Source organism: Styela clava, chromosome 1 (genome assembly GCF_964204865.1).
Source record: "Styela clava chromosome 1, kaStyClav1.hap1.2, whole genome shotgun sequence".
NCBI classification, from domain to species: Eukaryota; Metazoa; Chordata; class Ascidiacea; order Stolidobranchia; family Styelidae; genus Styela; species Styela clava.
Genome location: NC_135250.1, coordinates 28,675,934 through 28,698,688, shown reverse-complemented (window position 1 = coordinate 28,698,688; position 22,755 = coordinate 28,675,934). Strand labels below are relative to the sequence as shown.

Below are 22,755 nucleotides of genomic sequence, written 5' to 3'. Positions count from 1 at the left end.
AGAGAGAAATCTGAATTTCTCGCCTTGATACGATCTACAAGTGTTCGTAGAATGCCAATTTAAAAAACGCAACGTACTACCTTCATAGCTACCTTTAATTTAATGAACAATCATATGTGTATTAACGAAATATATTGGGCAAGCAAGCAATACAATTATTACCGAATAAGATATATATACAAACTTAACGTCGTAATAATAAACTATTAATGATCAAGCCTGTCAAACTAAACTAAACATCATGAAGCGAGATGCCACTGGTCAGTAAAGATGCTTGAAATTGCCTATTTTTAAACTGGAGCCTCGTGATAACAATTTCAAGTAATGATTTATTGAATTTTTTTTTTAATTTGAACCAGTTTGCATCAAAATATATAACTGATAAAGTGATAGGAATGAATGACCTTTAAAATCAAAATTTGAATATTTACAACGAAATATTGCATATTGATCTATGTTTATTTTAAACTCTGTTTTAAATCAAAATTAGCTCAATAATGCTCACTGAGTAGTGGAGCAGCCCAAATTTGATACAGCATTACAAAAAAAGTTGGTACTGCCGAACATTGTTAGCCCCATTGTTCGGGGTAGGGTATCTTCATGAATTATATATGAAAACCTATTCAAAACCATAAAATACTGTCATACAAAGAAAGTGTGCAAAAAAAAATAATTGAACAAACACTTTATATGTACAGTTCAAACTTATTGGCAAATGATATTACCAAAATAATGAACTTATCAATTCTACACACTAATTGTGTTTAAACTATATCAATTACGAGGTCAAGTTCACTTCAACTGACTCTATGATATGCTATGAAGGGCAAATATTATTCAAATTTTCCTTAAAAAATTATTTATCTTGATGGGCAAGGATAGGGTCAATTTTTATCTTGTAATCGAGAAAAAGCCATATACTTGTATTAATTTGCCTGATTTGAAGAGAAGTGAAACTTTACAATTCCGTAAAGTAGATAATTAAGTAAGAATATCAGACTTCGGTCAAAAAATCTGTAACTATATCGTATTTCTCTATTTATATTGGTGGTTTATTTTTGGCAAACTATAATGGTTGAAGAGTTCATTTTCTATCGAAACATGCTAGAAAAATGTAACTATCAACTTTCATCGTGATGATATCCGCTTTTGTTTTAGGAGAATGAGAAATTACTATTTTCTATCATAAAGTAACGATGTAAACTTGACCTGTGGATTTAACAAAAACATTTAGCGGCGTTCAAAAAGAGCATCAAACGGTGGAGGGTCGTATGATACAACGCCGTGCCCCCCACCAAAGAAAGATGGTAGTGGTTTTTCTGGATCGGGCACCACCTTAAGCTTTTGTATTATTCCGGTCAGAAAAATGAAAATTTCCATCCTTGCAAGTTGTTCGCCAATACAGTGTCGAGGACCGATTGAAAACGGGATCACGTGATTTGATTTGATAAATGTTCCGTCGCGGTCAAGAAATCTTTCAGGTCGAAATTCTTCCGGGTTTTCGAAGTGTTCGGGGTCAAAATGAACTGCCCAGAGATTTGGAGCGATCTGAAAAATATTCGAATAAAGCTTTAATAATGATGTATTTGTTATCTATTTCAAATTTGTAGGTGCCATATTTTTTGATAAATATTCCAACGGTTATTTTTTGTTATTAGGTGTTTCACACTTTTGATGCGGCCAAATATCTGTTCAAGCACAAATGTGGGTTCGGTGAAGGCTAGAAAATTTCAAACAGTAATAAATTATCTGCTATGCCAACAAAGTCAATTCTAAAGCTTAGGCAAAACTGAAGTTTCTAATTAGGCACGTTATAGTTTAAATATTCTAATTGATGGAATGCAGATTATCCTCTTTGACTACGTGCATCATTATCATGTATACTGTCAAAACATATTTCATGTCAATTCAAAACTAGGACATGAACACGAGCTCTTTGTAGATCTGCATCGTCCCTCTTTGTATAGTAACAACGTATAGTAAATAGCTCCCTGTCTTTAAGTCTTGTTCAAACTAAAAATCATGATTTCCAAATACCGGAATAACAAAATCTATTCATTAGCCAACTTACGTTCGTGTCTTTCGGAATAGTGTATCCATTCAAAGTCGCTTCTTCGGTGGTCTTGTGAAGCACGCTCATTGGGGCCAACAATCTATGCCGCATTAGTTCTTGTATGAAAGCACAAGTAAATGGCATTTCATTTCGATGTTTCATTGACGTAATACCGTCCTCGCCTGCAAAAAGGCAAAACACAATAAAAACGAAGGTAAAATTGCTGTATTTTTAAAAGTTTGTCAAATGTCAGTACTAAACGTGAACAGCAAAACGGAAGATTTTGTCCCAGATTTCAAGATTCTGTCCCAGTACGATATTTGTATATTAATGGAGCATATACAAATTTATATATTCTGAACATAGTTATTTATCGAAATAAGCATGCAGTATGTTTCGAGAATAATTTTTTTTTAGTTTCGAGGCCAAAAGTGAGCTGTCGCAAAAACTCAGAAAACTCATTTTGATAAATTATATTTTGAAAAAAATTGAATGAATATTATGAATATTATTATGAATTATTTTTTGAAAAGCCCCTAATTAATCTTTTTTAATTAAGAATAAATTTATTTGGATAATTTGGTATTTCAACTTTTGTTGTGCATATTTATTTCTTTTTCGATAGAAATATGACTAAGTATACATTAGGTTCGATTTGATCTGTAATTTTGTTGTTCAAGATCAAAAAGTTATCTGCCTTAACATTCAATGTAAAAACGCAGTTATTTGACAATTATATCCCAGTGAAGCAGCATGTATAAAAAAAAATTGATGAAAAAAATCTACTTTATACCCAAAGTTTCCTGGATTTCCTCCGCAATTTTTTCTTGATACTTGGGGTAATGCGCAAGAGCTAACAAAGCCCAGGTTAATGTGCTGCTTGTGGTTGTTGTTCCGGCGTTGAACAGATCGCGAACGAAATAGATGAGTTGCTTTTTCTAAAAATATAATGTGAGAGACAATATAATATAAATTACATTACTCAAATATATTACCTCGTAAGCTTTGCTGGTTCGTCAAAATTGCATCACTTTAAGCTTATAATATTATATTTTTTTTTCTAAAAGTTCATGAATATAAATAATAATAAATAATTTTATAAACTAAAAAGCGACATGGTGGTGTAACAAGCCTGGGAGATTGTGTTTTTCATATGATTAAGAAAATACTGTAAAAATACCAACCACAGAGACCTATTGACAACAAGATCTATGTGATCATTTCGTGTATATTAAATATTGGGTTTCAAATTCAGTGAATTATTGCGCGGCTATTAATAAACTATGCTTACATTAAAAGCACTGTCATCTTTATGACTTTTCTTTATCTCACTGAGAAACGCATCAGTAAAGTCTCGGATGTCCAGTTCGTCAAGTTTCGCCTCGTGTTCCTTTATAAAATCACGCACATATCCTAGAAACCAATTCAGGATACATGTTAATTTCGAGATTATTATTAGCAAATATATAATAGATACGATGGTACTCCCGAAGTATGTGAACCAAGATGTCGGACACCGGAAAGTAGTATGTGTACCAGGTTAGGATTAGGCCATAATTTTAGGTACAAATGCTATGGAATTCACTTGGCTAGTCCCCGAACACGTAATAGAACTAAAATGCGGAAAATTGAAATAAAATTATGGCATAACCCTAACATGGTACACATACTACGTTTCGGTGTTTGCCATCTTGGTTCACATACTTCGGGATCACCGATACGATTGCCTAGTGGATGAAGCGTTAGATTTAACTATATGTTAGCATTGTATGTTACATATCTAGGTTCAGATTTTCCCAAACGCACTTAGGATGATATAATTTCCGTGTTACCCGACCTGTTGATGGACTGAAACTACTCTTGGTTCGCTTGTTGTTTCCAGAAAAACATTCAATTTTTTCCTTTTCGGGGTAAATTTTCGTTTTTTTTTTGCATTTGATATTGGAGCATCGCTCGGTATTATTTGTACATGTAGGAAGTAATTCAAGAAATTAAATCTTGGTAGACTATATTTTGCTTAAAGTAAAGATACACCACAATTTCGAAAAGTCGCTGATGGCAAACACGCGCAGTAGTCTCACTCTGAAGTAATTTCTGTCAAAATGACTCTCATGTAAAAATGATTGTTTGGTATATGTAGTTTTTCGCCATGAAAGCACTACATCAAACTCAAGTTTTCGGAAAATTTTGGTTGCTTGAAAAAAGTTGGTTAATATTACATGTCGTTGGATATCAGTGGGGCATTTGTATGATCAGTGCCACTGGCTCTTATACTAGGAGTGATGAATGAAAAAAGATTCTCTTCGTGAAATATTTATTTTCATTTTTAAATTTTCCAGTTCTAACGTCGTGGAAAGAAGAAAAAAAAGGAAAATAAAAACTTTTCTAAAATTTTTTATTTCTCTGTAAATGTATCCTAAATGTATCCTATAATTTTTTATTGCTTATCTGCACAAGTTTGGGTTAAAACAAGCAAATAAAAAGACACGCTGCCGCAATACTACCTGATAAAACCCTAAAGATTTTGACAAATATAGGCAATTATTCTCACCAAGTAAGCATTCCGCATCATCAGCCGTAACCTTTGCAGTATTGCGGAATGGAGGGATAAACCTCAATATAGGAGCCATTGTTAGCGTTCCCATTAAACGAGAATGGGGCGTATCTTCAAAGCTGTGAATTTAAAAAAGATTACAAATGTTCAAAATTACTTAAAATTGATGGAGCTTATATCGGAGATATGTAGGCTGTAGTACCAGATTCGTTTTCCAGTTTAACCCGGTGTGTCCCAAGTTGTTTTATCAAATTTCCGTTTTGAAAAGCTTTATTCCTCCCTAACTACGCATAAAAAGTATCCTAATTAATAATGGTTTTTAGCTAGTGTTAAGCAAAAGTCCTGTGTATATATTTAAGCTTTGCTCCTTTGTATTTAAAATAAAACTTACTTTCTTTTCATCATTTCAATTATATGTTTCAACATTTTGTCGTTGTAGTCAAATCTTGAACCTAATATTATCCGACTGATAATATTCGATACTGCCGAAGTCAATTTCATCTGAAAGAAATAAGGATGACCAAATCAAACTCTGTGAAATAGTACAATTTTTGAACTTTTAATTCTGTATTGTGTGATTAAGATTGGTCCTTCATGAAATGCATTCGATGTGAAATGCTAAAGATCTAAAACAAAATTTTGGTATTTCCACAATACGCCTAACTTTGATTTGTGAAAAACACAAAAAAGGAACACTTGGATGTTTTTTTTTGTGTACGGTGGCACAAACTTGTTCCGTAATCTATGACATCTTGAACAAAAACTATGTTCCCGATAAAATATGTTTCAAATAACATGGGTTATGTTTTATGTTACTGGTTTTAAACAAGGGGTTCTGCGGCACACTAGGATTCCTCCTATACAGACTACAATGTTTAATTCGAATCCGAAAGTCTATATTATTATATATAATGTTTGAATCTGATCAAATATCTATTAGAGGTTTGCCATTACTATTAAATATGCTACACTTTTAATATCATTTTATTTTGCCAGTATTGGGTTTCCTTCCATATGAAGCCCCTGGTATGTTTCATTGGGGTTCAACTTTCAACAAAAATGTTGAACAAATGTTCGACAAAAATGTCAACAAACATTATGAAAATTACTTGAAATGCCTGTCCATTCTGTGTTGCCAAAGTTTCTATCAAAAACTTCGTTTCTTCGACAATATTTTCTTCCATTTCTTTTTTGCCTACTCCAGCCCTATTATAAAATAATTTTTACATATTATCGAAATTATAACAAATAAGCAATATTCAAATAAAAAGCCATTGCGCCATATGAGCCGGTAAGATTTTAGCTGAGTACCATATCGAGTATTCAACCTGATCTCCGGGCTATCCATCCTAAAGGAATAATAACAAAACATTGGGGTGAAATATCGCACAGAAAATAATTAAAAAATTAAAAAACAATACTCTTTTAGTGACTGTTAGCTACTACCAACTAAGTGCTGAAGAGTGGAAAATATGAGAATATTTGATACATTAGAATAATATTGATAACTCATTGTCACTGATAACTCACCCTCTTAACGTAACCCCGCCAAATTTGTGCAAAGCTTTCCATGTTGGGCCGTAATCCAAATTAAAGAAACTTCCACCGTTGGATATAAGATCGTATGCAATGTTATGAGGTCGTCCAGAAAACTTCTCACCCTGCTTTACCAGTGCCTGAACAATTATACCAAGTCACAGAAGAATAGAATTATTTCAAGTCAGCAGGGTGACCCGACAAAAAAAAACATGATTTTCTTGATTATTCGTAAAAGTGAAGAAAATTTAATCAAGCCATGACTTTCTGTTTGTGTATATTGTATCCAAAAGTTTAAGTAATCTTGAACGATTTGCACAAAAGTTTTTATCTATCTAGATTCTAGAATATTTTACAAGTGTCATGAGTTTCCTTTTTGAGTAAACATTCAGTAAGCAAATCAAATAAAAGAAAATCGAAATATGGCTTCGAGATTCGGTATAGGCTGCTCAACGCACAAATTACGCGTCGATTTAATCTTCGTTATGAAAGTATGAAGCATTGCGCCGCAGATTGCATTTTGGGGGTTTGCTGGTCTGAATACCTTGGTGGATTATATTTTGAAGGACAATTATTAGACAATCGATGAGATCGTTCATAAAACGATTATATAGATTAAAATTTATCAAATTTAAATGATAATTCTTTTACACCGTTATATGCTCTTCAATTATAACATATCTTGAATTAATCATTAAACGTTTTCTCACCTCATGAATGACGTCAAAGTCGTTCAAAACTACCCAATTTTCACTTCCAAATGGAACAGACATAACAGATCCATATTTCTCTTTCATTTGTCTTAAAGTCTCCGCAGGATTTTTTCCAAGAAACGGAAGATACCCGACAAGAGGGAGACCTTGAGGACCCGGTGGAAAATTCTTTGGTCTTTTCTGTAAGTAGCAGCATAGCATAAACGCTGCCACACCAGAGAAAACCGTTGGGTAGTCGATATATTCGAAAGCAGTCATGTTGTAAGGCTTCTCAACAATATCAACGAGTTTAATTTTACACGAGCTTGAAATAATCAAATTCTGCAAATAAAACGGTGTTTTAATGCAATTTCGCTTAGAAAAATGTTTTTCACTAACAGCTACAATGTTAGACGTTATGTAGGCAATAAAGGAAATAAAGTTGTAAGGCGATTTCAATTCCAAAAAATTTTCCTATCCTTTCGTAAAAAGCTTCGCTTCTAGCGTTTTTTTTATACAAAGCATAGTTAGGAGTAGAAGCCTGAAAGGAATGTATAAACATTTGTTTGCTACATCAGTGCCGTATTTATTTAAGAAAGTATACCTTGTGGTAAATATTTTTGTGATATTATGCAATTTCTTCGAAGTCCACAGTCCGCATTTACCAAATAAGTTAATTAGACGAATAACTGGATGCACTGGACGAAATGCAGTGGTACGTCATACTAATAAGCTGTCTTATGGGGTTTTCTTTCTCACCATGGATAAATAGGAGAATTCTATGCTATCCAACATTTCCTCCGGCATTTAGGCTTTTGAGAGCTGTATGAATTCTAGTTTATGGTCATAGCCAACTGGGGTTTGTCGAAAAAATGTCACATTTTATATAGAAGACGGTCCCAAATATTATGTTACTTAGTCACCTGAATGCGCTTACTCACATTCAAAATCACAACAACATGGCATTGCAACCATTCGACGTTTTGGCAACTTTGCACATTTGCAGATTTTCTACGTCAATCACGTACAAAGAGAACACCAAATTTAACCAATAAATGAGGTTAACCTTCTCTCACTAGCAAGCTTGTACATTCATACATTCCGAGTTACATATTACATATGTTTTTACCTCACCTAGCGTGAGGGCGATGATAAAATTGATGGATTACGGTGCTTCATTCCTGGGCTACTGGCCAATTACTTTTTCGGGATTATAGTGTGATGAAGCTTGATATTTTATTTACTCTTACAACTATACATTTTCAGTGCTAGTGCTGATTTTCAGTCTGTTTAGGACTGACTTAATTAAACCGACCCACATTTGGTCCGCTAAACGCATCGTCTCGGTTTGTAAATTTACATTTTCATAATTTTGTTTACAAAATTACAGCAAGAAATTAAAATTAGTCTAGTAGATACATAGTTTGTTTCATGGGCAACAAATAAAATAGAAGTCTTATTCTTTACAATCTTCATGTGTCTGTGTTTTAGTTTATCAAAAATGTATCGTGCCTTTGCCCAGGTGTTTTTGTATAAAGCGTAAGTATTTTGTGATTTTCATTGACAAAAAGAATATATACGATTTAAATTTTTAATCCAAATTGAAATTTATTTGACTCCGATTTTAGTCACGACTTCAGTTCAATAGGAATTTTTACCACGACTTCAGCGACTTCTCAAAAAATTGAAATTTCGGTAATAAAACGCCTTCTTTAATTTCAATGATGTGTTCATCTGTTTAGAAATGTGTACTTTATTACTATTAAAACTTTGAAATGCTGGATCATAATGCAATGTCAAGAATTTTAAAATTTTAATTCTGAATCGGTAAATTTGGAAAATTTGACCCCGGCTCCGACGAAAACGATGAAATTATCACATACGATCACTCCCACTCCCGGTCTGACTCCAACTGCACTGTCATAGACAGACGATGGACTTTCGTGTCTATACATTGAAGTATCTATCGCCTCTTTATATCGAAACATTTTAGAAAAGCATATCTTAGTTGCAATTTTTACTGTATTGCGACATCTGTTTGACAAACAATATTTATTTTAAGTTTGCAACGTAAGCATAATATATATCGTTTACATTTTATTGGCGCGTAGACTTTGCTTACGTAAGTAATGACATATATATGTAGAACACGGTTTGTCAAAAAATCCGTCTCGTCTGCGGTTACCAATATTTATTCGGACGCTGCAAAAATATTATTGCCGCATTTTGTTTAACTTCTTTACTAAATGCCACATATTAGTTTTTTCGATGGTTTTGGTGCCCTCGCCAAAAACGAAGATTACAGCAACTCAAATTACAGCAACTTCCTATTACCATCAGTGATTTCATGTACGGAGAAAATCGCGAAAAGTAAATTAAAATACAATCGTTCTTTCTTCCAAACCCCAAAAATTTTAGAATAATAGTAAAGGTGATTTACGCTGTTGTTTCGAGTTTGTCTCTTGCAAAAGACGTGCAAATCGTTGAATAATATTACAAACTTTCACTAATACCTTTGTCGATAATATGGAGAGAGCGTGATAACTCAAGTTTGGCATTGCATACCTATTTTATTACATCATGTGATGAGACGAAATGAAATATTGTTTTATTAAAAATTTTCTTTTAATTAAGAATTATAACATGTACTTCAAAGACAAATATTATACATCGTTATCATTTCTTATGTCATTGATGTCAATTGTTTTCTGAGAAAATTACTTGATAACGATACAAATCATAAAAATAGGTTATTATCTGCAATTTATAAAATTTTTATATGAAAGTTGATTCCTAATTATTCATAAATTAAAAAAAAAATTATGTTTGGATATTTTGTCGTAATTGCTAAACGATTTCGTCTTGTTGGTAGCGTTACAAAAGAAAGAATGAAACGAATAAATGGAAGTTAATTTTACAAATTTTTTTTAGTCCCCGTAAAAGTTCATTTTTACACAGAAAATTATTTTTTGTCAAGTGCTATCGTTAAAAGTACATTTTTTAAATATAATTTGTTTTATTTGCTGATTTCCTATGTACAAGGACATTTTGTATTGTAATAATTAAATCATTACTTATCAATTTTGATTGGTAAGTATGTTGATAGGTATTTGTTTGTCTGTTTGTCTGTTCGTCTGTTCGTCTGTTCGTCTGTTCGTCTGTTCGTCTGTTCGTCTGTTCGTCTGTTCGTCTGTTCGTCTGTTCGTCTGTTCGTCTGTTCGTCTGTTCGTCTGTTCGTCTGTTCGTCTGTTCGTCTGTTCGTCTGTTCGTCTGTTCGTCTGTTCGTCTGTTCGTCTGTTCGTCTGTTCGTCTGTTCGTCTGTTCGTCTGTTCGTCTGTTCGTCTGTTCGTCTGTTCGTCTGTTCGTCTGTTCGTCTGTTCGTCTGTTCGTCTGTTCGTCTGTTCGTCTGTTCGTCTGTTCGTCTGTTCGTCTGTTCGTCTGTTCGTCTGTTCGTCTGTTCGTCTGTTCGTCTGTTCGTCTGTTCGTCTGTTCGTCTGTTCGTCTGTTCGTCTGTTCGTCTGTTCGTCTGTTCGTCTGTTCGTCTGTTCGTCTGTTCGTCTGTTCGTCTGTTCGTCTGTTCGTCTGTTCGTCTGTTCGTCTGTTCGTCTGTTCGTCTGTTCGTCTGTTCGTCTGTTCGTCTGTTCGTCTGTTCGTCTGTTCGTCTGTTCGTCTGTTCGTCTGTTCGTCTGTTCGTCTGTTCGTCTGTTCGTCTGTTCGTCTGTTCGTCTGTTCGTCTGTTCGTCTGTTCGTCTGTTCGTCTGTTCGTCTGTTCGTCTGTTCGTCTGTTCGTCTGTTTGTCTGTTAGTGATTCTGTTCGTCTGTTCGTCTGTTCGTCTGTTCGTCTGTTCGTCTGTTCGTCTGTTCGTCTGTTCGTCTGTTCGTCTGTTCGTCTGTTCGTCTGTTCGTCTGTTCGTCTGTTCGTCAGTTCGTCAGTTCGTCTGTTCGTCTGTTCGTCCGTTCGTCCGTTCGTCTGTTCGTCTGTTCGTCTGTTCGGCTGTTCGTCTGTTCGTCTGTTCTTCTGTTCGTCTGTTCGTCTGTTCGTCTGTTCGTCTGTTCGTCTGTTCGTCTGTTCGTCTGTTCGTCTGTTCGAAATTCTCTCGGATTTTCGCAATATTTTGGGTCATAATGAACTGCCCAAATGTTCGGAACGACTTAAAATACAGAAATATAATATTATTGCTAAATAAATATTAATTTTCAATAATTTATTTCCTACTTGTGCGCATGATAGTATGAAGTTAAACTAAGAGTTAACTCGACGAACTTAACCCTGTTGGCAATTCAGTTTGAAATTAAATTTTAAGTTGAAGGTGCGTGTAGTTTACCCGGGGTGTTTTGAAAATGCTTTGAAAGTCACGAACGATATAGAATTTCTTGACTTATCGATCGACACTTTCCCGGAGTTTTGTTTTGAAAAACGCCTCATAAAAAACTTAAGTTTTTATTTTTGAGAGGATGAAAGGTTTATAATATATAAGTGTGAATTTTTATGAATTTTTTGACCCCTCTTTTCTACCAAAGAAGTCCCACTTGCAATGTCAAAATCTAATGTTTAAACCAATTTGCTGTCGTTTCCGAATACTTTCGATGGTTATGTGCAAGAAGATTGCTGACTGCTCAACGTCGTAATGCAGTTCTATGGGTTGCAATTTAAAAATACTTCTAAAAGCTATTTCCATAAATCGTCAGAACTTATCTTTTGTTAAAGACATCTGGAATATAAACCACAAAATAGTAACCAATGGATATTTTATTCATTCAGTGTCGCATTTTCGTTCGTTTTATGAAAGGCACTTAGTGGGAACAGAATCTGATGTCTCATCAGTTCTTGTATGGAGGCACAAGTGTAGGACATTTCATCTCGAGGTTCCATTGAGACGGTACTGAAAGAATAATAATAAAAATAGTACTATAAAAAATTGAAATTGGATAAAATTAAATGATGACCATTGAAATACTGAAATATAAATATAAATCGAGACAGAAACGTGTGATTGACAGAGACGGTAAAGTATGACGAAATAAAAATTTGTTCTTCCATTACTTTTTGTACAAGGAAAACAATAACAGCGAAAAAATTACAAATTATTCATATATACACTTCCTGTCCAACAGGGCTAAAGGAGAGAATGGTATGTGTAATGCAACATGGTTTTTTAAAAAAACGCTTTTGTTTTAATTGAATGTTCAATCGACCTAAAATTTTTATTTTTTATTTTTAACTCTGTCGCAATCAAACGCTTCGTCACGCCTTTCTTCCGATCTTTTCATGAAATTTGATAATTTAAGGTTTTTCTGTACCTGTACCGTTGTGCGATTTTCGAGTTCATACAATTAAGTTTCGCTCTGTTGTTATTTTTAGACTTTCAATTATGCTATCGGTAACCGATACTTCATGAGTAAGGAGTGACCACAATAGAAGATATCTGAAGCATGATGTGGCATATTCCTCAGTACAAGTAGCAAGTAATCATTGGAAGCTTTTACTTTAAATATGAACAAATTCTAATCTTGTAACTAACTATTTTTTTTGCTGACATTTTTTACTAGATTGAGAGTTGTCCAAATAGGTTGTGTCACACCTTCATTACGAATTGTATTCTCTAACGTTTCTGTACATACTAGCCATAAACACATAACTCAATAAAACGTAGCAGATAGGAACACGAGTCTCGGTCATGAAAGTCTATAATTTTATCATCTAGATATGCGTCTTTTCGAAACCAGTGATGAAACATCAGCTCAACTGGCAAATCCAGTAGTGAGAAATCTAAAGAATCTCCTAAATTCACTGCAATATCACATGGAGTACGAAATGGGCAAGTCCCAGTCCCCTCATAGCCATCATCACCATAGCGACGACACTTATGACGCAGCTGATAATGAAATGATCTCGGTTAAAACAGCGGCGAACATTATTATCGCTACGTCTGGAGCGGTATTCTTGTTTTATTATTGATCTTTGCGAGGGAGATTTTGGGGAAGATTGCATAATTATTTTGATAAATGCCTAACCCGCGGTCAGTAATAAAATAACAATAAATTGTCTAAGTAGGGTAAAGAAGTAGGCAGTAGGAGGAATAATATGCTAATCTCTCAATTAGTTTTGCATGTAGTGACTAGCACAACTCAGTTTTTACTAACATTTTCATTTTCCATAAGGTACTGACGGTCCTGGGCTTGCTAAAGACACATCTCTAAAATACGCTGAACGCCCACCTATCACGTAAAACGACAAATGATCTATATATTCATATCATTCATACCGTGTTAAATCAATTTGTGTATTATTAAATGTGATAAGAAAAAAGATCATTCTCGTAATGGAGATGGGTAAGGTGTTGGTTTCCGTAGTTTTGCTTTTGTTGGACTACCTCAAACACATCTTCAAAAAAACGTATATTTTCATCACGACTGACTACGCCTTCTCATTAAAAGGAATAAATTTGTAAAGCCGATTCATCTATGCAAAAGTTTTTAAATCAATTACAACATTTAAAATATTTGAAATTATACTACCTTTTTATTTACATCTATCTATGCATAAATTACATTGAGTTATGTGCAATTTTTGTTTTATTGAAAAATTCAAATATTTAAAAAACAAAAATAAATGTTTATATAATGACGATCCACCGTGCCAGAAAAGTGCGTATGACGTAAAGTAGATCATAGGAGGAAGGATTCCCTGGATAACAAGTTTTATTAGTTTTATCTGTTTTTATTATGGTGTCCTTTCTATTTCAAATTTTGCTAAACTTCGTATAGAGCTTGTATAGAGCAGAATTTAAAGAATTTTAGTAAGAACGTGGAAATTGGACAACTTAGAAAACTTTGGCTGATGAGACTTCCTAAATGTGGTTCCCACAGCTAGTAACAGTCTTTGACAGCGCAACTTATGGTAGTTCAAAATTTGTTGTCATCTAACTAATAACTAGGGCAGGGTCCCTAATTAGAATGAACAAATTTCTATAACAAGTTGGGAAACTATACTAATAACCGCCGACTAGTAAAATGTGAAAGCGAGAAAGGCGATTTTTTTTCACAACAACGATTGTGAAAACATCCCACAAGCCTAACAAAATCATCGGTTCTTTCTTGGGGTAACACTACCCTCAGCTTTTTTCCTTTCAAGTTTAGTATCGCAAAATCTGAAATTCTCGCCTACATACGTTAAGCAAGTGCCCGTCTAGTGCCAATTCAAAACAAAGACGCGTACTATAGCTACCTCTAATTTGATGAACAATCATATGTCTATTTTAATATTTATATATATTTGGCAAACAACGAATACAATTATTATGATGTAATATATATATACACACATAAAATTGTAATAAAACATTATTTATAATCAAGGCTGTTAAACTAAAATCAAGCAATATGAAGCCAAATGCCACAAATAACGGAATATGAATGAAAAATTGTTTATTTTTGTTTAATTGTGGCTTCGTGATAACAACATAACATTGTGATTCATTGAAAATTTTTCTTGCGAGAATTTGAACGAGTTTGCATCAAAACAAAAAAAACATTACAACAAAGTTGCTACTGCCGAAAATCGTTAGCCACATAAATGAGGCATCTTTATGAATTATATATGAGTATTATTGGCAAATGATATTACAACTAATTATCACTTATGATCTTTTTAATTTTACACACTGAATGCGTTTAAATTATTGCAAATATGAGGTCAAGTTTAAGTTATGCGACTCTATGTGATGTTTCAGTTTTTTATATATATTGGCAAAATTTTTCCAAACTATAATGTATCAAAGGGTTATTTTCTATCAAAACAAATTAACAAAAAATATAACTATTAACTTTCATCGTGATGATATCCGCTTTTTTCAGGAGATTAAGAAATTTGTTCATAAAATAACGATGTAAACTTGACCTGTATTAAAGAAATTAAAAAAAAAAAAAACATTTAACGGTGTTCGAAAATAACATCAAACGTTGGGGGTTCGTATGATATAATGTCGCACCCACCACTAAAAAAAGATGGTAGCGGTTTTTCTTGATTGGGCACCACTTTAAGCTTTTGTATGATTCCGGTCAGAAAAATGAAGATTTCCATCCTTGCAAGTTGTTCGCCAATGCAGTGTCGAGGACCGATTGAAAACGGGATCACGTGATTTGATTTGATGAATTTTCCGTCACGGTCGAGAAATCTCTCAGGTTGAAATTCTTCCGGGTTTTTGAAGTGTTCCGGGTCAAAATGAACTGCCCAAAGATTTGGAGCGACCTGAAAAAATATTTGAATAAAGCATCAATATTGATATTTATATATTATGCTTAATGTCGTCAAAATTATTTGGTATTAGATGTTTCGCACATTTGATGAGGCCAAATGCCTGCTCCAACACAAACGTAAATTTAATTAACTACAACGATTGTAAGACCGCAGATATTCTTTCCAATACTGACAAATTAATTTTGCTCATGTTAGATCAGGTGATCAGTTATTTGCACAATGATAAACTGATAATTCGGTGTGTGAATTCGAAACTATTGTAAGCAAATTTTCTTATGGTTTGTTGAACTTTCGATACTATTCATGGAATTTATGCACTGCACATATAATGTACGCCTATACAGAGTTTATTTGGCTTTTATTCGCATACGTCAATGGCTGAATATGTTTTAAAGTTACATTTGAAGTTGCGTTTGGCGGAAGTTGAATTATAAAGCTGAACATAGTCTTCAACAAATAAACAAACGGTTTTGAAATGCAATCTTGCTTTTAAATAAAAGGTGTGGCACAAATGATTGCATGTGATTACAATTTTCAATAACCAGCACTTTCGTTTGAACGGAAACTGATATCTAACGATTCATTGATTATTACATTCAGTGTGAGGTAAGAGGGTAAAGAATTTCCAACGGTGATAAATAATCTGCTATGGAAAAAAAGTTAATTTCAACGCTTCAAACACGACGTCATCGCGTCGCAAAAAAACTGAAAATCCCTAGTGGGCACGTTAATTGAAAGATTCTAATTAATGCAGCTATTCTAATTATGATGACTACGTGCAATTATGAGCGTGTATCCAGTCAAAACATGTTTTATATCAATAGAAAACTAGGACTCGAACACGATCCCTTTGTGGAGTCTGCATCGCCCCTTTTTGTAGTACAACTATATAGTAACTGCATGTCTGGTTTAAGCTGAAAATCATGCAATTTTGAATACAGGAATAACTAATTCTATTCATTAGCAAACTTACGTTTGTGTCTTTCGGAATAGTGTATCCATTCAGAGTCGCTTCTTCGGTGGTCTTGTGAAGCAAGCTCAATGGGGCCAACAATCTATGTCTCATTAGTTCTTGTATGAAAGCACAAGTAAATGGCATTTCATTTCGATGTTTCATTGATGTAACTCCGTCCTCGCCTGCAAAATAGCACAACAAAATAAAAACGAAGGTAAAATTGCTGTATTTTTAAAAGTATGTCAAATGTCTGAACGTAAACAGCAAAAAAGGGAAAGAAACTTCAAAATTTCGTTACAGTTCGGAATTTGCAGATTAATGTAGTTATTTAGTATATACGAGTTTATAAATTCTAAATCACGTTGTTAATCGGAATAATCATGCTATATGTTTTAAGATTAAAATTTAATTTATTTAGTTTAATTTACTTTTTATTTAATGAGTATAAGTCATAAAACTATTTATCCATTTTCATGTAAATAATTAACTTGCTAAATTGCACCAATTCCATATTCGTAATTTTGTGTTTCGACCCAATTACATTTTTATCAAAACTTAAATTCAGGTACATTTTTTCCGAAATACTCCTATTTTGATCTAATAAGACCAAATCTATTAACAAATTGGTTAAATCAAGTTTTTTGCAATTTTGAAAGAAACCTGATTAAGTTTACATTAGGTTTGATTTTTTTATTTCAATTTCTTTTCTCAAAATCAAAATGTGATCTATTCTAACATGTGTGTAAAAACTCAGTTTTTTAAACATTATTTTAAGTAAAGCAGAAGCCTGTATTAAAACACTGCAAAATTTAAACTCTTACCCAAAGTTTCCAGAATTTCTTCCGCAATTTTTTCTTGATACTTGGGATAATGCGCAAAAGCTAACAAAGCCCATGTCAATGTGCTGCTTGTAGTTGTTGTTCCGGCGTTGAACAGATCTCGAACAAAATAGATGAGTTGGTCTTTCTGCAAATAAATTTGAAGAAAAAATATAATACAAATCGAATGTACTCGAATAAAATATATGGAAGGTGGAAGGATTTCTCAACATATTAAAAAGCTCACATTAAAAGCACTGTCATCTTTATGACTTTTTTTAATCTCAATGAGAAACGCATCAGTGACGTCTCGGATGTCCAGCTCGTCAAGTTTCGCTTCGTGTTCGTTGATAATATCACGTATGTATTCTAGGAACAAATTCAAGATACATGTCAATTTAAGAATTATTATTATCAAATATATAATAGATACGGTAGTACTCCCGACGTATGTGAACCAAGATGGCGGAAATTGAAACTCATTATGTGGACCAGGTTAGAGTTAGGCCCTAATTTCAGGTGATCCATGAACGCGAAAACCGGAACGCAGTATGTGTATCAGGTTAGAGTTGGGCCATATTTTTAGCCTAGTGCTGAAGCGTTAGATTTGTCTATATGTTGTTATTGCAGATTCCATATCTCTGTTCAGATATTTCCAACATCACTTGGATGGTATCATTTCAGTGTTACTCGACCCATTGGGGGACTGAAAATACTTAGGTCAATTGTTTTTTCATCAAAAAAATTCAAAGTTTTTTATATTAAACTTTTATTCATTTTGCATTAGGTATTGTTAGATATTGATTTTACATAATAAACGCATCAAAATTTAAATCCTTTGTAGTATCTATTTTTCTGGAGAAAGGTTTAGTAATTACATGTCGTTTGATATCAGTGATTCCTTTACAGGTCATTGCTTGGAGCCAATGACATGAATAGATCTCTTATAATGAAAGAAATAAAAAAAAAGATTTTTTTAAAGAAATATTTAGTCTTATTTTCAAATTTCTAGTTCAAAATTTCTGTAAACTTATAATCAGAGCAAATAGGGGAATAATCGTTCAAAAATAACTTTTCCAAAAGATATTAAATGTTTAAAAAATTTCATTTAAATTATCTGCAAATTTATTGTTTATAACTTTTTCCACCCTATCGTAATATCTTTCAAAATTGTGAATTTTTTTTCCTGGAAAGTATTGCTTCTCTACACAAGATCGCCTGAAAAAGTATTAATCCAATCGAATAGATACACATTAGCATACGTTGCCACTATACTATATAAGCCAAAATAATTTTTAAACTATAGACAAATAAATGCTATAATTCTCACCAATCAAGAAGTCCGCATCATCAGCCGTATCCTTTGCAATATTGCGGAATGGAGGGATAAACCTTAATATAGGAGCCAATGAAAGCGTACCCATCTTACGCGCATGGGGCGTGTCTGCAAAGCTGTGAATTTTGAAAAAAGATTAAAGGAGTCAAAATTGATGTAAAATTGATCACCTTTATCTGGTATCTTCTCATTTTTGACTTTACTTTATATTCCAGAATTTCAGGTGTGTAGCTTGCAGTTTTAAATTGGAGTAATTTAGGTTTTACATATCAATCTAATATTCATCTCCATTATTTGATATTCAGCTTTGTTTTGTAACGGTAAAAATCGACATATACCTTTTTCATTGAATGGAGTTATTTTTATTATAATTTCACTTTTATTTACTTTACCATACTCTCGATATGAACAAGTATTGTCATAATATCCGAAAGATCTATTTCTGTTAGACAAATGATGTAATTTTTCATACAGAACAGAATGCTGACAAGAAGCTCGTAACCAATATACGAGCTGTCACGCCAGGTTTATTTTCAATCATTAACAAATCAAACCCGTAATTTTCATTAAATTCCTGCCTTGTCTATTTTTGAAATCTGGTCTACTTATTCCATCTTTAATCAATCCCTAGATACTATTAAGCATATGTCGTGCCATAATATTTGATCATTGCACTCTTGTATTTAAAATAAATATTACTTTTTTCTCAATATTTCAATTATTTGTTTCATCATTTCGTCGTTGTAGTCAGATCTTGAACCCAATATTATACGACTAATAATATTCGAAACAGCCGAGGTCAATTTCATCTGAAAGAAATAAGAAAGACCAAATCAATCAATATGTAAAATAGTATAATGCATTTATTTACAAGGCTGTATTGTGTGATTAATATTCCTAATTGAGAAGTGCCTAAGATCGAAAAAAAAATTTGATACTTTCAATTAAATAGGAAAACCAAAAATATATTTGCAAAATACAGTACTGTTACTTTTACAAAATGTGTTGTGTTTTCCATCAGCTAGCCCAAATAAATATCGTTAGATATGAATGACTGCTCAAGTATTAAATGCCTCGACGTTTGCATTTTGGCCTATCAAAAAAAATAAAATTCATAATGCGACTAACATTGTTTCGTCAAAAACACATAGGATGTAAACTCGGATGTTTGGTTGTGTGTGGTCGTACACAAAAATTCCGTAATCTATGACACCTTGAATAAATACTTTCGTCCTGCTTAAATATGTTTCAAATAATATGGATTTTGTTTTATGACATTACCTATTAGGTTTGCCACTATTAGTAAATGTCTTACACTTTAACTTTAAAACATTTTAATTCACCAAGCATTGTTTCTATCATATATATTCATAGTTAATAACAATTTCAAACAACTATTGCACAGGGGTTCTTCGAGAAAAACACACTTTTAAACTGTCACCCTGTAACTAGGGTTAATAGCATAAAACCTTACTTGAAATGCCTGTCCATTCTGTGTTGCCAACGTTTCTATCAAAAACTTTGTTTCTTCGACAATATTTTCCTCCATTTCTTTTTTGCCAACTCCAGCCCTGTTATAAAAAAATTATGTCAGTAAAATTATAGCAAAGGATAAATATTCAAATAAACTGCCATTGAGCCATATGTGCGTGTAATATTTTAGCTGATTTCCGGGATATTCAAACAGATCTAAGGGCTAAACTGAAGGTAAGCCATATTATCAAAAAAATGCTATTTTGGGTTGAAATATCGCACAGAAATGAATTAGCAAACCAAAGAGTCATACTCTTCTAGTGACTGCTACTATATTTAAGTACTGAAGCATGGGAATTCAAAAATTAATTTATACATGAGAATAATAATATTATTAATTCATTGCTTCTGGGTACTTACCCTCTTAAAGTAACCCCGCCAAATTTGTGTAAAGCTTTCCATATTGGGCCGTAATCCAAATTCAGGAAACCTCCACCTTTTGATATAAGCTCGTATGCAATGTTATGAGGTCGTCCAGAAAACTTCTCACCCTGCTTTACCAGTGCCTGAACAAATGTAACATGTCACAGAAGAATAGAATTATTTCAAGTCAGCAGGGTGACCCGAAAAAAAACATGATTTTTTTAATTATTCGCAAAAGGGAAGAAAATTTAATCAAGCCATGACTTTCTGTTTGTGTATATTGTATCCAAAAGTGTAAGTAATCTTGAACGATTTGCACAAAAGTTTATATCTATCTAGATTCTAGACTATTTTACAAGTGTCATGAGTTTCCTTTTTGAATAAACATTCAGTAAGCAAATCAAATAAAAGAAAATCGAAATATGACTTTGAGATTCGGTATAGGCTGCTCAAATCACAAATTACGCGTCGATTTAATCTTCGTGATGAAAGTATGAAGCATTGCGCCGCAGATTGCATTTTGGGGGTTTGCTGGTCTGAATACCTTGGTGGATTATATTTTGAAGGACTATTATTAGACAATTGATGAGATCGTTCATAAAACGATTATATAAATTAAAATTTATTATATTTCAATGATAATTCTTTTACACCGTAATATGCTCTTCAATTATAACATATCTTGAATCAATCATTAAACGTTTTCTCACCTCATGAATGACGTCAAAGTCGTTCAAAACTACCCAATTTTCACGTCCAAATGGAACAGACATAACAGATCCATATTTCACTTTCATTTGTCTTAAAGTCTCTGCAGGATTTTTTCCAAAAAACGGAATATACCCGACAAGAGGTAGACCATGAGGACCCGGTGGAAAATTCTTTGGTCTTTTCTGTAAGTAGCAGCATAGCATAAAAGCTGCCACACCAGAGAAAGCCGTTGGATAGTCGATATATTCGAAAGCAGTCATGTTGTAAGGCTCTCAACAATATCAACAAGTTTACTTTTACACGAGCTTGAAATAATAAAATTCTGCAAATAAAAGGGTATTTTAATGCAATGTCGCTTAGAAAAATGTTTTTCACAAACAGCTACAATGTTAGACGATATGTAAACAATAAAGGAAATAAATTTGTACGTCGATTTCAATTCAAATGGATTCTTCTATCCTTTCGTAAGGAGCATCGCTTCTTCACATTTTAGTGGTTTTTCATACAACGCATAGTTAAGACTGGAAGCCTGAAAATATTGTATAAAAATTTGTTTGCCACATCAGTGCCATATTTATGTAAGAAGGTATACATTATGGCAAATACTTTTATGATATTATGCAATTTCACAGTCCACAGTCCGCATTTACCAAATGGGTTGATTAATATGACACTGTTGGATATATAAAATAATGTACATATTTCGGAGACGAATAACTGGATGCACTGGACGAAATGCCGTGGTACTTCATAGCAATAAGCTGTCTCATGGGGTTTTCTCTCTCACCCCGGATGAATAGGAGAATTCTATGCTATCCATTATTTCCCCCAGCATTTAGTCTTTCGAGAGCTCTATGAATTCTAGTTTATGGTCATAGCAAACTGGGGTTTGCTGGAAAAATGTCACATTTTATATAGAAGACGGTCCCATAGATTATGTTACTTATTCACCTGAATACGCTTACTCAAATTCAAAATCACAACAACATGGCATTGCAACCATTCGACGTTTTGGCAACTTTGCACATTTGCAGATTTTCTACGTCAATCATGTACAAAGAGAACATCAAATTTAACCAATAAATGAGGTTAACCTTCTCCCACTAGCAAGCTTGTACATTCATACATTCCGAGTTACATATTACATATGTTTTTACCTCACCTAGCGTAAGGGCGATGATAAAATTGAGGGATTACGGTGCTTCATTCCTGGGCTACTGGCCAATTTCTTTTTCGGGATTATAGTGTGATGAAGCTTGATATTTTATTTACTCTTAGAACTATACATTTTCAGTGCTATTGCTGATTTTCAGTCTGTTTAGGACTGACTTAATTAAACCGACCCACATTTGGCCCGCTAAACGCATCGTCTCGGTTTGTAAATTTACATTTTCATAATTTTTTTTACAAAATTACAGCAAGGAATTAAAATTAGTCTAGTAGATACATAGTTTGTTTCATAAGCAACAAATAAAATAGAAGTCTTATTCTTTACAATCTTCATATGTCTGTGTTTTAGTTTATCAAAAATGTATCGTGCCTTTGACCAGGTGTTTTTGTATAAAGCGTAAGTATTTTGTGATTTTCATTGACAAAAAGAATATATATATACGATTTAAATTTTTAATCCAAATTGAAATTTATTTGACTCCAATTTTAGTCACGACTTCAGTTCAATAGGAATTTTTACCACGACTTCAGCGACTTCTCAAAAAATTGAAATTTCGGTAATAAAACGCCCTCTTTAATTTCAATGATGTGTTCATCTGTTTAGAAATGTGTACTTTATTACTATTAAAACTTTGAAATGCTGGATCATAATGCAATGTCAAGAATTTTAAAATTTTAATTCTGAATCGGTAAATTTGAAAAATTTGACCTCGGCTCCGACGAAAACGATGAAATTATCACATACGATCACTCCTAAGTCTGACTCCAATTGCA

At 33.2% G+C, this 22,755-nt stretch overlaps 2 protein-coding genes across 2 annotated transcripts; both read right to left on the bottom strand.

The window, feature by feature from the left end:
• Positions 1 to 124: 124 nt before the first annotated feature.
• Positions 125 to 7,618, bottom strand: LOC120326655 (vitamin D 25-hydroxylase-like). The gene is made up of 10 exons (XM_039392978.2): positions 7,440 to 7,618; positions 6,854 to 7,177; positions 6,138 to 6,283; positions 5,717 to 5,813; positions 4,999 to 5,108; positions 4,605 to 4,726; positions 3,345 to 3,466; positions 2,847 to 2,991; positions 2,072 to 2,235; positions 125 to 1,548 (listed from the first exon to the last, which is right to left on the bottom strand). Exons 2-10 carry the CDS (start codon positions 7,112 to 7,114, stop codon positions 1,231 to 1,233), a joined length of 1,485 nt encoding a protein of 494 aa, XP_039248912.2. The 5' UTR covers positions 7,115 to 7,177; positions 7,440 to 7,618; the 3' UTR covers positions 125 to 1,230.
• A 6,472-nt stretch (positions 7,619 to 14,090) lies between these two features.
• Positions 14,091 to 21,129, bottom strand: LOC120326345 (vitamin D 25-hydroxylase-like). Its single transcript, XM_039392620.2, has 9 exons — positions 20,811 to 21,129; positions 20,098 to 20,243; positions 19,679 to 19,775; positions 18,904 to 19,013; positions 18,199 to 18,320; positions 17,116 to 17,237; positions 16,872 to 17,016; positions 16,069 to 16,232; positions 14,091 to 15,086 (listed from the first exon to the last, which is right to left on the bottom strand). The coding sequence occupies exons 1-9, from the start codon at positions 21,069 to 21,071 to the stop codon at positions 14,769 to 14,771; spliced, it is 1,485 nt and encodes a 494-aa protein (XP_039248554.2). The 5' UTR covers positions 21,072 to 21,129; the 3' UTR covers positions 14,091 to 14,768.
• Between the last annotated feature and the right edge of the window lie 1,626 nt (positions 21,130 to 22,755).